Raw genomic sequence first — 14717 nt, forward strand, 5'->3', positions numbered from 1 at the left:
ATCCCACACTGGCATGAGTGGCATCAAACTTCTCAGAATAATGAACCCACAAACTTCCCAGTATTCAGTGTAGCCATTGTGGAACTGTGGAGTTCGTTTAGACAAACTCCCAGACCATATACTTAATATGGCCACACTGTACTTACAATGGCTAAGAATGGACTTAGACACTGTAGGGGCATGGCTGCATGAGCACTATGCCCTTGCCTGTGGTATAGTGCACCCTGCCTTAGGGCTTTAAGGCCTGTTAGGGTGCCATGCATACACCTATGCCACAGGCAGTGGGTTAAGTCACCCCTCTGAGGGGGATGCCATGTTGACTTTGTGTGTGTTGGTGGGAAGAAAAAGGCAATCTGCAATGGCAGTGCACATGTGTTAAGTGAGGGATCCTTTAGGTTGGCACAACACATGCTGCAGCCCCTAGGGACCTTCTCTGGCCACAGGGCCTTTGGTGCCAGGGGTACCATTTACAAGGGACTTATCTGTGTGCCAGGGGTGTGCCAATTCGGGAGACATAGGTAAATTTTTAGTGAAAGAACACTGGTGCTGGGGCCTTGTTAGCAGGGTCTCAGCACACTTCAGTCAAGTGAGCATCAGGATCAGGCAACAAGTGTGAATGTGGGGGGTAACTACAACAAGGGCCACTTTCCTACAGTAGGCTTGCCAAATTGAGGTGAAAGGACCGCATTGATGTCTTTTTCTGCATCTGGGCTGCTTTAGCAAGCAAATGGCTCATACCCCTGTAGCTCAGAAAAACCCTTCACTGTTTGTGCCTTCATGATGGTTAGACCGTGTAGGAAAATGCCATTGTTGGCATGGTCACCCCCCACTTTTTGCCTATTGTTAATGCCAGCTTTCATTGGAAGTGTGCTGGGACCCTGCTAACCAGGTCCCAGCACTAGTGTTCTTTCCCTAAAACTGTACCTTTGTCTCCACAATTGGCACAGCTGTGGGACCACAGATAAGCACCTTGTAAAAGGTACCCCTGGTACCAAGTGCCCTGTGGCCATGGAAGGTCTCTAAGGGCTACAGCATGTATTATGCCACCCTCAGGGATCCCTCACTCAGTGCATGCACACTAAGGGGAGTGTCACATCGACTTTTCCCAATACCAGCACACACAAGCTGCAAAGACAAAGCAGAGTGCCCTGCCCACAAACCACTGCCTGTGGCATAGGTAGGTCACCCCTCCAGCAGGCCTTACAGCCCTCAGGCTGGGTGCTCTATACCACAGGTTAGGGCATTGCTGCATGAACACTATGCCCCTACAGTGTCTAAGTCAAACCCTTAGACATAGTATTGCTATCCTGCACTTATAGAGTATATGGTCTGGGAGTTTGTCATTATGAACGCCACAGCACCATAATGGCTACACTGAATACTGGGAAGCTTGGTATCAAACTCTCAGCACAATAAACCCACACTGATGCCAGTGTGTGTGCATGTTTCAATAAATCCCAGAGTGCATCTTAGAGATGCCCCCTGTATGTTAGCTCAACTGCTAGAGCAAGGCTGACCGGTCTGTGCCAGCCTGCCACTTCCAAACGAGTTTATTACCACATGGGGTGAGTGCCTTTGCTCCTGGCCACAGAGTGACAAAGCCTGTACTGGGTGGAGGTGCTTCACACCTCCCCCTGCAGGAACTGTGAGGCTCATTACCAGGTGTTAAAGGCTCAGGCTTCATGTTACAATGCCCCAGGGCACGCTGGGGGTGGGCATCTCCACTAGCTGGACACAGCCCCCACTTTTGGCGGCAAGTCCAGAGGGATAATGAGAAAAACAAGGAGGAGTCACCCCCTCAGGTGTGGTCCTGGCTAACGTGACCAGAGCTGAAGTTACCTCCTCCTTGAGAAATCCTCCAGCTTGCTTTGGAGGATTAGGACCGATAGGGATGTGCTCCCCTCCCCAGAGGGAGTGGGTACAAGGAGGGTGTAGCCACCCTCGGGGACAGTAGCCATTGCCTACTGCCCTCTAACCCTAACACAGGGCTAAATTTAGTATTTAGGGCTGACCCTGAACCCAGCTTTTCAGATTCCTGATGATCTTACAAGAAGAAGAATAACTGCCGAGCTGAAAACCCTGCAGAGACAAAAAAAGAAACAACAGGCTGGTAGGGCTGGGGCCAAGTCAGTCTCCTGCTTCAAAGACCCTGAAACTGAAGAACAACGCGTTCTACAGGACCAGTGACCCCTGAAAAGCCTCCAGGGCACTGCCTGGGTCACCGAGCACCAAGAACTCTCGTGGGCAGTGGTTCTGCCTAACCAGAAGAAAAGACACACTTCTGGAGTGGGGTGGGAGTCCCTTTAAAGATGGGCCGGGGGCCTTGTGTGCAGAGTAGTGGGGGCTCATCCGTGTCCAGAGAAAACAACTATCCAGAGCAGGCTCCAGGAGACTTCGATGATGTGTCCACCTGGGGCTGACCTCTCTGCACCTCACCATTGGCCAGTCAGTGGCTTGCCCGAGAGGCCCCCCTGTGCCCTGCCTGCAGCGCCTAAGTGACCCCCGGGTCCCTCCATAGAATTCTATTCAGATCCCAATGGCCTGTTTGCACACTGCACCCGGCTGCCCCCATGCCACTGAGGGTGTGGTTTTTGTCCCTACTTGGGGCCCCTCCAGTACTACTCCAAACCCCCCGGTCTGCCCTCAGATAATGCGGGTACTTACCTGCAAGCAGACTGGAACCAGAGTACCCCATGTCTCCATAGGTGGCCACGTTATTTTGGCTCCTGTTTGACCTCTGTACCTAATCGTCCCTGTGTTGCTGGGTGTTTGGGGTTTCCTTGAAACCCCAACAGTGGACTACCTATACCCCGGAGATTGAAGTCTTAAGTGTGGTACCTACCACTAAAACTGTACTGTACTTACCTCCCCCAGGAACTGTTGAAAATTGCACTGTGTCCACTTTGAATGGATTCAATATTGTACACAGCTTCCATTAAAAATGGCAAAAAAGCTATTTTAAAAGTCTCAACTATTACCTGCTAAATGAAAGGTATTTTGCATAGTAAGTACATTAAATGGATCTTGTGGTTCCAAAAATAGAAAAATATTCTATTGTTAATTTATATAAAAACCTATTGGCCTGGAGTTAAGTCACTGAGTGTGTGTTTTCACTTAATGCTTGTGTGTGTACAACAAATGCTTAACACTACCCTCTGATAAGCCTACTGCTCGACCACACTACCACAGATAATACTAATGCTCTATCTATTATTGCCTCTGTCAAGCCTCTTGGGGAACCCTGGACTCTATCAAAATTAGATATAGTGTGGACATAGTATATACAGAGCCAGCTTCCTACAGACCAAAATTTGAAGGTTTTAGCATCCGTGAGTCACATTGGTGGGAAAGGTCTGCATACTGGAAATCATGAAAATCCAATGGTTAGGTGATCTGTCATATATGTATGTGATTTGAGTAAAATGTCAGAAATAAAAGTATAGGGATTTATCCTTCTTAGTAATGAGATATGTAGCAATAAAATTCTGACTCTTTCACCTTGTAATCAAGGGACAGATTTACTGTTATTTCATGCAAAGCAGCAAGGGAACTTGCTGCACAGTTTTGCATGAAAGGAAGTGTAGAAAGGTGGTTCTCTGCACACTATCTCTTACTTTGAGACAGTATATACAGAGTCCAAGGGTTCCCCTTAGAGCATTAGTATTATCTAATTTTGCCACTATCAACACTACCCTCTGATAAGCCTAACTGCTCAACCACACTACCACAAATAGAGGTTAAGTCTTTGAGTGTGTGTTCTCATTTATTGCCTGTGTGTGTGCACAACAAATGCTTAGCTCCAGGCCAATAGGTTTTATATAGAAAAATATATTTTCTTACATTTTAATCTTGTGGTTCTAAAATAAATGTAGGTAAGTACATAAATTGTAAGGTATATCACACATGTAAGTATAGAACTTTTGGTTAAAATGGCAAACAGCTGTTTTAAATCAAACTGTTGATTTTTTGCACTGTGTCCATTTTTAAAATAGTAGTACTTACAGTTACACAGTCAACTTTACCAAAATTACCTCCCCCAGTAAGTGCTTTACTTACCTGAAAAGTCTCCTGGGCATAGGCAGCCCACCGTTGGGGGTTCACGTCAACCCCAAAGCCACAGTACCAGCAACACAGGGCTGGTCAGGTGCAGAGGTCTAAGGTGGGCCCAAACAACATAGGCGTCTATGGAGAACAGGGTAGCTCCGGTCCCAGTCTGCTAGCAGGTAAGTACCTGCATCCTCACTGAGCAGACCAGGGGGGTTTTGTAGAGCACTGGGGGGTGCACACACAAGCACACAAAACACAGCGGCGCAGGGGCGGCATGGTGCAAAGTAGGTGTCGGGTTTGCTGTAGAAATCAATGGAGGGACATGGGAGTCTCTCTGGCGATGCAGGCAGGGCACAGGGGGGCTTCTCGGGCCAGCCACTGACTGGGCTAGGATGAGGGGTGCCTGCTGGTCACTCCTGCACTGGTAGGGTGCTCCTCTCGGTCCTGGGGGCTGCAAGTGCAGTGCTTGGTCCAGGCGTCGCGTTCCTTTGTTACCAGGCAGACGTGGTCAGGGGGAGCCTCTGGATCCTCTCTGCAGGTGTCGCTGGTGGGGTGCAGGGAAGTCGATTCAGGGTGTCCACGTCATTGGAGTCACCTGGGAGTGCTCTCTGCAGTGCTGGTTTCTCCAAACTCGAGCCGGGGGCGTTGGGTGCAGTGTGTGAAGACTCTCACTTCCCGCCAGAAGCGTGAGTCTCTTCAAAAACAGCAACAAGAAACCAACTTTCGGGAGGTTCTTGGTCCTTTAAATGCAGTGCAGTCCTCTGAGTCCTCAAAGAACCTGCACAGCGATGCATCCAGGTGGACCAGTGACCTCTGAGTCTGGAGACAGGCCGGTAGGGCTGGGGCCAAGTCAGTTGTCGTCTGCAGGGCTTTCAGGTCAGCAGTTCTTCTTCTTGTTGTAGGTTGCAGGAGTATGATTTACTGGGTTCAGGCTCGCCCCAAAATACTCAATTTCGGGGGGTGTTTAGGTGTGGGGTCAGTAGCCAATGGTTACTGTCCTGGGGTGTGGCTACACCCTCTTTGTGCCTCCTACCTGAGGGGAGGGGGGCACATCCCTATTCCTATTGGTGGAATCCTCCAAAACAAGATAGGGGCTGTCCTGCCTTTGGAAATCCTTCATCTTGTTTTGGAGGATTCCCCCAAGGCAGGGGTCACCACAGCTCAGAACACCTTAGGGGCTGTCCTGACTGGTAGGTGACTCCTCCTTGTTTTTCTCATTATCTCCTCAGGACTTGCCACCAAAAGTGGGGGCTATGTCCGGAGGGGCGGGCATCTTCACTTGCTGGGATTCCCTTGGGTGTTGGAACAACAGGCATGAGCCTTTGAGGCTCACCGCCATGTGTTACAGTTCGTGCAAGGGGCGGTGAGAAGCACCTCCACCCAGTACAGGCTTTGTTCCTGGCCACAGAGTGACAAAGGCACTCAGCCCATGTGGCCAGAAACCCGTCAGGCTGACAAGTTTCTGCCAGCCTGCCACAACCAAACACTGGTGTTTGGACTGGTATACAGGGGGCATCTCTAAGATAGGCCCTCTGATGCCAGTGTGGGATTTATTGAAAAATGCACACAGTGTGCATTTATTGTGCTGAGAAGTTTGATACCAAACTTCCCAGAATTCAGTGTAGCCATTATGGAACTGTGGAGTTCGTGTTTGTGGCTACCCTGCACTTACATAGAGTATATGGTCTGGGAGTTTGTCAATGTCTAAGGTTTTGCTTAGACACTGTGGGGGCATTGTGCTCATGCAACCATGCCCGCACCTGTGGTATAGTGCACCCTGCCTTAGGGCTGCAAGGCCTGCTAGAGGGGTGATTTACCTATGCCACAGGCAGTGAGAGGTGGGCATGACACTCTGAGGGGAGTGCCATGTTGACTTAGTCATTTTGTCCCCACCAGCACACATAAGCTGAGAGGCAGTGTGCATGTGCTGAGTGAGGGGTCCCCAGGGTGGCATAATACATGCTGCAGCCCTTAGCCCTGTGGCCAGGGAAGGTCTCTGTGTGCCAGGACTGTGCCAATTGTGGAGACAAAGGTACAGTTTAGGAAAAGAACACTGGTGATGGGGCCTGGTTAGCAGGATCCCAGCACACTTTCAATCATAACTAGTATCAACAAAAGGCAAAAAGTTAGGTGGTAACCATGCCAAGGGAGGCATTTCCTTACAGGAAGAGAGTAGATTTGGCACATTTCTGCTAAGATATGGCACACTTCTCCCCTCTCCTTGAGCTGGCACACTTGTTGCTGCATAGTGTAAACGCAGACACTCTTGCACCACAACACCAGGGTGCCTAGATTATAGTCAGGATTGTTTGTGCAGGAAGCTATCCCTTTCTGTGCAGAAAGACATACACAGAGTAAAATGCTTGTACATGAAAAATAAAGATGTTTATTTTGGTTGTGCCTTTCTTAGGTATGCCATTTTGGGGCAAACCCAGGTTTATTAGTGTGCTTATGCATGAGAATGCTTATGTTCCACCCATGTAATGCCTGCCGGATGCAGGGTAACGCAAGGCAGTGCAAGGCACTTTTACATATACAGAGATTTGCATCTATGTATGTTGCCTTACTCTACAACCGAAAAATGTCAGTGTCTCTTCAGAAGTTGAATCATGCAGGTCGATACATGGCAATACAAGTGCAATGCAAGTACTTATGGCCCCTGGTGACAGCTATAGGTAGCTAGTTTCTAAGGCATTGCTGGGTAAGATGATAGATAATCACCTGCATCTGTGAAGATCATAGGCCCATCGAATTTATGATGACTTAACAGCAAGTTTCTGAATTATAAGTTGAGAGACTGTGGTGTTTATGAATCTTCCAAAAGTCAAAGAAAAGTAAACATTTACTTAGAATTCCAAAACAAATTGTATTATTTAATCAATAAGTGACTTCCTGGGTACTCCTTCACAACTATATTTACTCCTGCAGTTTGCCAGTGGATGGACAATCCACTGAATAGTGCCACACATGTCTACCAGCAAATCAAAACATTTTCCCTTGGAAGCAAAATTTGAAAAACACTTTTTTTGTTCGAAAAATTCTTTCTATCATATCCTTTAGCATGAGTGTGCTAATACGTGACCCCTCCCACCAACATTTCCAGTCTTATTTGCCACTAAGCATAAGTAGTGTTCAGTATAGGCCTGGTAAACCCTAAAGACATGGCGAATGTGGTAAACACTACAATAGAAACCTCTGTGTATATATCCCCCAGCACTACCCGTGCTTCTGCCCCTACTTCATGACTGTAAAATCAATCTATGGACATAAATGGCACATTATGGTTCACAAAAAGCAAGAGATGGGGACATTTACATTCCAGGATGACCTTTGTTCAATAAAATAATTTTCAGTGATTTACGCATTCAAAAATAGCTTTCAATCACATTCCACTTGTTAATTTTGTCTGAAAAGTCAGTTTTTGATACAATGGAAGATGCACATGTAGGAGTCTATTGTAGTCAAGCTTAAGCTACATCAGGGCAACTAAGGGAAGACATGCTCACCTTTCCCCTTTGTTCAGCAGGTCAAATCCTTCATTGATTTTGTCAAACGGCAGTGTGTGGGTCACTAGTCCGTCCAGGTCGAACTTCCTTGCCAAATAATCACAAACTAGTTTAGGGACACTGTCTTTGCTTTTCCAGCCTAAAAAAGAAGCAAAACGTTAGTACAACAGCTGTAAACGGAAATGTTGCTACTTCGATGGCCTGGGCACTGATAATTTTACTAAAATACATTAGTGTCATAGAAAGTTAGGATTTTTAAGTCGCCATCGGCTAATTTCTCAATTAGGCTTATAAATGAACATGAAATGTATAAATGTGCATGTTTGAATTATGGTGGACATTGTGACCTCAATTTCTTTTGACATCACGTTTTACCATGAGAGGTTGTGCATTTATATTCGGATGAACTACTGACATGATTTATTATTAAACAAACAGTAGAGATGAAGTATAGTTCTTTTAATACTCATTCTTACAAAACCTTTATTAGCTTAAATCATATGAATCAATCATACTGATTTAAGGCTTCTAGTTGCAGATTCCTTACCTTAGAATTTTCCCCCAGGTATCAGACTGGATCCGGAGATTTTTTATTTGAGCAATATCCTTGCGCACCGGTAGGTGGCGTAGGTCGACTTCGCGGGCGTTGTTGGAGTCGTAGTTGCCATGATGACATCGGGAGTATTACATAGATGCTGCCTCAACGCAGTGACACCAGTTCTTTTCTTTCCGCAGCATGCGCTCATCCGGAGAGGGCTACCCTTGGTCAATTTTTGACTGATTTAGATTCTTTTGTCTACTTTTGGTGAGTTTTTGGTGCCCCAAGGGATGTCCCGGAAGACAGTTCTCACAAGATTTGAAGCTGGTCACCGCATGATGTCGGTGACAGATCCGCATCAGGACTGTTTGTGGTGCCTGGAGCACGACCACAATCCAAAGTCATGCTCCGATTGCGGGGCCATGCATCTAGCGGTCCCTCAAGCTTATGGCGGCTTGGTGCTCGACTCCGCATAGGTCCCGGTCTCGCTCGAGGGGAAGGACTCAGGGCTGGTCGCAGAGCCACCACCACTCCTTACCTTGACCCTATGACTTTGACTTCTCGTTGTCTTTGATAAGATCCCGTCATCCTTCGACTTCTCCTGCGTCGCATCAGCCGAGGAACGGGGTGGAGTTTCGGCGCTCGAGGCCTCCGTCTTCGGAGCCTGCTTCTGAGTACGCTCCACGCCTCCCTGAGTTTCCGGGAGCCGGGGCGACCCCTGCCCAATTAAAGAAGTTTTATGAGGCCATGCACCTCATTTGTTGGCAGTCCAACCCCACTACGGCACCTTCGGGCCCCAGGGGTTTGGACAGGGGGCCTTTGGTGGCTGGAGCCACTGGCGCTGAACCCAAAGTCCCCTCCAGATCCTCTCTCAGATCTGCACCTATGCAGGTCGTTCCATTGAGACCTTCCCCAGCGCTGGTCCAATTGTTGACGCTCCCGACGTATGTGGTGCCCACCATTGATGTCGACCTGATCCTGATTACCCAGCCGACGCCACCTCATTCTTCGATGAGGCCTATTTACCCCAAGCTGGATTTTGACCCTTATTTTTATGGATACAAATTCGGGGAAGGATTGGAGGGGTCCCCGGACCCTTATGAATACCAGGATGACCCTAACTTGGACTGGGCACAGGAGTTGGGTGAGGCCAATGGTCTGGATACCTCTCCAGAAGCTGGCATGCTGTCTACTCCTACTGTTGCTATGGTGGAGGGAGCAACTTACTCCATGGTGGTCAGTAGGGCAGCTGAGGCACTTGACCTTAAGACCTGATCTGAACAGTAGGCAGCTCATCTCCTGATGGAGGTGCTACAAGCCGGGGGTTCCACATCTGAGCCTCTTCTGACATTCAATGAAACCCTCACTGATGTCCTTTTGGCTACTTAGTCCTGTTCACAGGAGCCCCTGTGTTGGGTCTGGACCATCGCCCCTAAATTCCTGTCCCAACACCCCACGCCTGAGAGCCTTGTCATCAACGCATCCTCATCCTCGGGCGCATTCCCTTCTGCATCTCCGGATAGGGAATCAAAAAGGCTGGAACAATTTTGGAAGGAGATGTTTTCTTCCTCCAGTCTTGCACTGTGGTCCGTGAACACTACATGCCTTTTGGGCCGCTAAACCCACTCTCTGCGGCAGAACTTGCGTGACCGTATCCCACACATACTGGAGGAGGCCCGTGATATCGTCTCCCAATCTGTCACCAATGGGGGAAGACGTGGCAAAGTTCACTATCAGATGTGGGCTGGACACGACCGACTCTCTAGGTAGAATTGTTGTGGCCCGGTGGCCTTGAGACGCTACGTCTGGTTGTGTACTTCTGTTTTTTTCGGGGATGTCCAACAATCTCGCATACACATGCTCTTTGATGGCTCCTGTCTCTTTGGAGAGAAGGCGGACTCGGCCTTGGAGAGATTCAAGGACTCCCGGGCTACGGCTGGGTCCCATGGCCTTTCTGCTGCCCCTCACCCCCAACAGTCCACCTTTCATGGCCACGGAAGGGGCTCCCTGTTGCATCCCCCACCCAGCCACCGTGCCACCCATGCGGTTCAGCCACTGCGTGGCCAGGGACGTGGAATCCCAGGTGGGACGGGGAGCCAGAGGTCTACCTAGTCCACCCCTGTCCCCACTGCAGTCTCCAAACTCTCCTAGCCCATCCCCTCACTCCGATCCAGTTGGCAGCAGGATTCGCCATCACCTGCCCCACTGGGAATCCATTACTATGAACGGATTCGAAAGGGAGGGAATAGCCCTTTCGAACTATCTGCAAAACCCATCAGCCATGCCTTCATCAGTCACCCATCTTTTGGAGGATCATCTGGCACTTCTCCGCCAGGAAGTCGTGGCTCTCTTGGTGAAGGGAGCCATAGAGCAGGTCCCTGTGCCAGAAGTAGGTCATGGTTGTTATTCCCACTACTTTCTAGTGCCAAAAAAGGACAAGGGCTTACATCCTATCCTACACCTTTGAGACCTCAACTACTTCCTCAAGAAGGAGAAATTCAAAATGTTCACCCTGGCTCAGGTCCTGTCTACCTTAGACCTAGTAGACTGGACGGTAAGCATCCTGCAATTCCCATGCTATTTCCACATTCCCATCCTGCCTGCCCACAGATATTATGATACCTATGATTCGTGGTAGGTCACAAACACTATCGGTTTACCGTGCTCCCCTTCAGCCTTACCAGCGCCCCTTGGGTGTTCACGGAAGTGATGGCGGTGGTTGCAGCTCATCTGGGCAGGTTAGGGGTCTCAGTCTTTCCCTACCTTGACGACTGGCTGTTGAAGGCGGACTCGCCCCAGAAAGTCATCTTCTACCTTCAGACTATGACGAGCCTCCTGCACATGCTGGGGGTTCTCTATGAACGTGCCAAAGTGACACCTGACTCCCTCTGTCGCTCCCTTTCATTGGAGATGTTCTGTACACAGTGCAGTTTCGGGCTTAGCCTGAATAGCTTGGACTCGTTTTTCGGGAGGATAAGACAGAGGCTGAAAGATCAGAATCAAGGAGTCAATTTAATTGAAACCCGAGGTTGCCTAAAGGCCTCCTGCATCCTGCTAGTGACACATGCCAGATAGCATATGCAGGCTCTACATTGGGACTTGAAGTCCAGTGGGCGCGGCATCAGGGGAATCTCACAGTCTCCTCCAAGATCAGGACCATGTTGGAGAAAGACCTGCAGCTTTCGAATCCGCATTAGGTCCACAGCATGTCTCTCTCCTTTCCCTAACCAGATCTATTCATAGTAACAGATGGGTCACTTCTGGGTTGGGGCGGCCACATGGGAGAGGCAGAGATCAAAGGCATCTGATATAGAGCCCAGACTCCGCCGGAGACAAATCTTCTGGAGCTCCGGGCGATCAGGCTTGTGTTGAAAGCATTACTTCCCTCTCTCAAAGGGAAAGTAGTGCAAGTGTTCCCAGACAATACTACCACCATGTGGTACTCCACCAAACAGAGAGGAGTAGGGTCCTGGACCCTTTGTCAGGAGGCACTACGCCTCTGGACATGGCTGGAACATCAGGGCATTACCCTGGTGGTTCAACATCTTGCAGGTTCCCTCAAAGCCAGAGCAGACAAACTCAGCCGTTGATACACAGCCGATCACGAATGGCGTCTCCATCTGGAGGTGGCATTAGGTCTCTTTAGCAGTGGGGAGAGCCTTAGATCTGCACGTTCTCTGCGGAGGCGAACAAACTATGTCTGCTGCCTTGGAAACTCTAACAAGCAAAACAGCTATCACTTGGAGACACTTTGCATCTCGAGTGGAACTCCGGCCTCCTTTAAGCCTTTCCGCCTATACCACTGCTGCCCAGAGTTCTCAAGAAGATCAGGAATGACTGGGCCCAAGTCATCTTGGTGGCTCCGGACTAGGCACAGAGTTTGAGTGGAGGATCGGTGGCCATGCTCAATAGCTCTGGATACCAGACAGGAGATCCTCCCGAAGAGGCAGTCACTGCAACAGGGGACGGTTCTACACCCGAACCTGTCCAATATATGCCTTCATGCATGGACATTGAGCAGCAGCAGTTGACGACTTTTGATCTTCTACCCAACGTATGTGATGTTATCTTGGCAGCCAGGCGTCCCTCCACCAAAACGATATACGCCTGTTATTGGCATAAATTTGTGACATGGTGTACCAACAAATTTTTTGATTCCCCTCTCTGCCCCTCTATCTGAGGTTCTCTTGTTCATTCGTTCTTTGGCCCAGCAGGGCTCTGTTTTGGGCACCCTTAAAGGGTATTTATCTGCCATTTCGGCCTTTCTTAGGTTACCTGACCAGCCCTCACAATAGGATATTTAAAGAGTGAGTAGATTCCTAAAAGGTCTCATCCATTTATTTCCACCCACTCCATTTATTATGCCTCAGTGGGACCTTAATCTTGTCCTTACTTACTTAGTGAGTAGCCGTAAAGGGCAATTGGGCATCAGCTCAAAGGGTGTACACATTTTCTGCGAGCAGAAGTGATGGAAGATAGGGCCTGAAGCTCACTCACTCTTTCAAGACTGTCTGTCTCTTGTTGCCAAGCCTCCATTCTTGTCAGTGCGCAACACCAGTTTGTCAAGAGTTCACAAAGGCTTCCTTCCTTCCCAAAGTTGTTACACCTTTTCATGTAGGCTAGTCCATCACCTTGCCTTGCCACCCCCACATCCTTCTCATGAATAGGAGAGACTCCATTGTCTAGTACGATTAAGATTGGACCCAAAAAGAGGGTTGGCGTTCTAAGATTTCCACGTGGATGATCAACTCTTTGTCGGATATGTGGGTGCGAAGAAAGGGAAGGTGATGCAAAAATGTACCATCTCTCGATGGGTACTTATTTGCATCAAGATGTGCTGCGCTTTGGCCAAAAAGCAACCCCCTGAGGGCATGCGCCCTCATTCCACCAGAACAACTGCTGCTTCCACTGCGTTATCCAAGACAGGTACTCAGAGTGCTATCTGCTAGGCGGCTACATGGGCATCCCTGCACATGTTTGCTAAACATTACTGCCTGGACAGTCAGGTCCGTAGGAATGGCTACTTTGGTTGTTCGGTCCTGCAGGACTTTCTATTATGATCTTGGTTCGCAGTCCACCTCCGAGGATGGCTTTCCTTGGGTGTCTATTCTAAGGTAAGGATAGAGACTTCTATTTGCAGGTTCCTTACTGACCCACCCATCCTCCCCGCTTGTGAAATGATTTCTAGGGACAAGGATTCCCTCTTTTGGTGCGCCAGGGCTAAGGACCTATCTCACTGTTCTTAGTGGCTATGTGCTTTGGCATGGAAAGTTGTTAAAAGAAACTGATGCCACTGCTCTGAGGTGGTGCCTATGTACTACTCCGATGTCATCACAGTGACTACAATGCCAATGACGCCTGCAGAGTCGACCAACGCCCCCTACCAATGCGCAAGGGTAGTGCTCGAAGAAAAATCTCCGGATCAAGTCTGACGCCTGGGGGAAAATTCTAAGGTAAGGAATCTGGTGGAGACACATTCTAGTTGCAGATATTTTGTTACCGAAGGTAAGTAACTTGTACTTTAAGGTGTAACTGAAGAATTTCTAATATTTATTCTTTCTGTTACAATTTAAACCAAAAATAAAATAGACAAACTTTTCCTAACTAGAACAAACGTGTAACCTTTATATAAATATATTAAATGGAGAAAAAAAAATCAAGCGCCAGAACACCATACTGATGACATTGCTCATGCAAGTTAAGAGTACTTGCTTTGTACAGGGTGATATTGTGCATATTTGTCTTGCTCGGTCTGCTTCTACGAGAATCCCACAATGAGTCTACTCTGAGGTATAATTAATGTTTAGTGCTAGGTATGTCAAAGGAATTACACCAGAAATCCCACCTTCTTGTGCCCTCTCATCCACATGATTGGATGAGTGGCAGGAGTTGATAACTATAAAGAAAAATCACTTTTCGCAAATTGTGGGAGGTAGAATGTAGCAGTACAGCCAGGACTGATACGGAAGTCTGCATTTAGAAATGGTAATGCGAGAGCAGGAAAGCCGCGTTTTTTCTCAAAGTGCTAGTTTAAAACAGTACACATTTACTGGAAAATGGCATGTATGGTTATTCTAAAGGGTGCCATTGATAAAGAAGGCTGTAGTGAAACCAGGTTGCTACAGGATCAGCATGGATTAACTGTAGCTAGGAGGGCTTGCAATGTAAAGAAACCATGTGATAGTACTGCCCAGGTTATGTGCTTTCCGCGTGTGCTCTGTGGTCTGACAAAGGATGCAAACACGGATCCCTATGATCAATGCTTCATTGTAACACATTCTAGGGCCATACTAAGGGCATGAGCAGGAGGTGTCCATCAGGCACTGAAAAACCAAATCATGTATTATGTGCACTATTTTGGAGGCTGTAAGTGAGTTTGAGGCTATTGTTAGACTTCGATGTATATCACCTACTGTCCTCACAGCCTACAAAGAGCCTCAGATTGTCCAGGTCAGGGAGATCAGAGGAGTATTTTTCAGTTTGTCACATCCTGAGAGGGTATGCATCGTGGGGAGTACCGAGACATAAGTGGTACTGCTTCTGTTGCACTAACTTACTCATACTCAACCTTTCCTTGCAACACTGTCAATAACATTTCTGCTTCGTCCCAAACATGACCCTATCGT

General features: G+C 48.3%; 1 protein-coding gene and 1 long non-coding RNA gene across 2 annotated transcripts in view; one reads left to right on the forward strand and one right to left on the reverse strand.

Annotated features, from left to right (window-relative positions):
- Positions 1–14717, forward strand: part of LOC138299809 (uncharacterized) — a 282390-nt gene that overhangs the window by 209825 nt on the left and 57848 nt on the right. The gene's annotated exons all lie outside the window — the stretch shown is intronic.
- Positions 1–14717, reverse strand: part of LOC138299803 (alcohol dehydrogenase 1-like) — a 204689-nt gene that overhangs the window by 54607 nt on the left and 135365 nt on the right. The window contains exon 8 of the mRNA XM_069238372.1: positions 7554–7692. Within this exon, the coding sequence (XP_069094473.1) occupies positions 7554–7692 (139 nt within the window). The remainder of the gene's footprint in view (positions 1–7553; positions 7693–14717) is intronic.

The sequence above is a fragment of the Pleurodeles waltl genome, chromosome 1_2 (assembly GCF_031143425.1).
Source record: "Pleurodeles waltl isolate 20211129_DDA chromosome 1_2, aPleWal1.hap1.20221129, whole genome shotgun sequence".
NCBI classification, from domain to species: Eukaryota; Metazoa; Chordata; class Amphibia; order Caudata; family Salamandridae; genus Pleurodeles; species Pleurodeles waltl.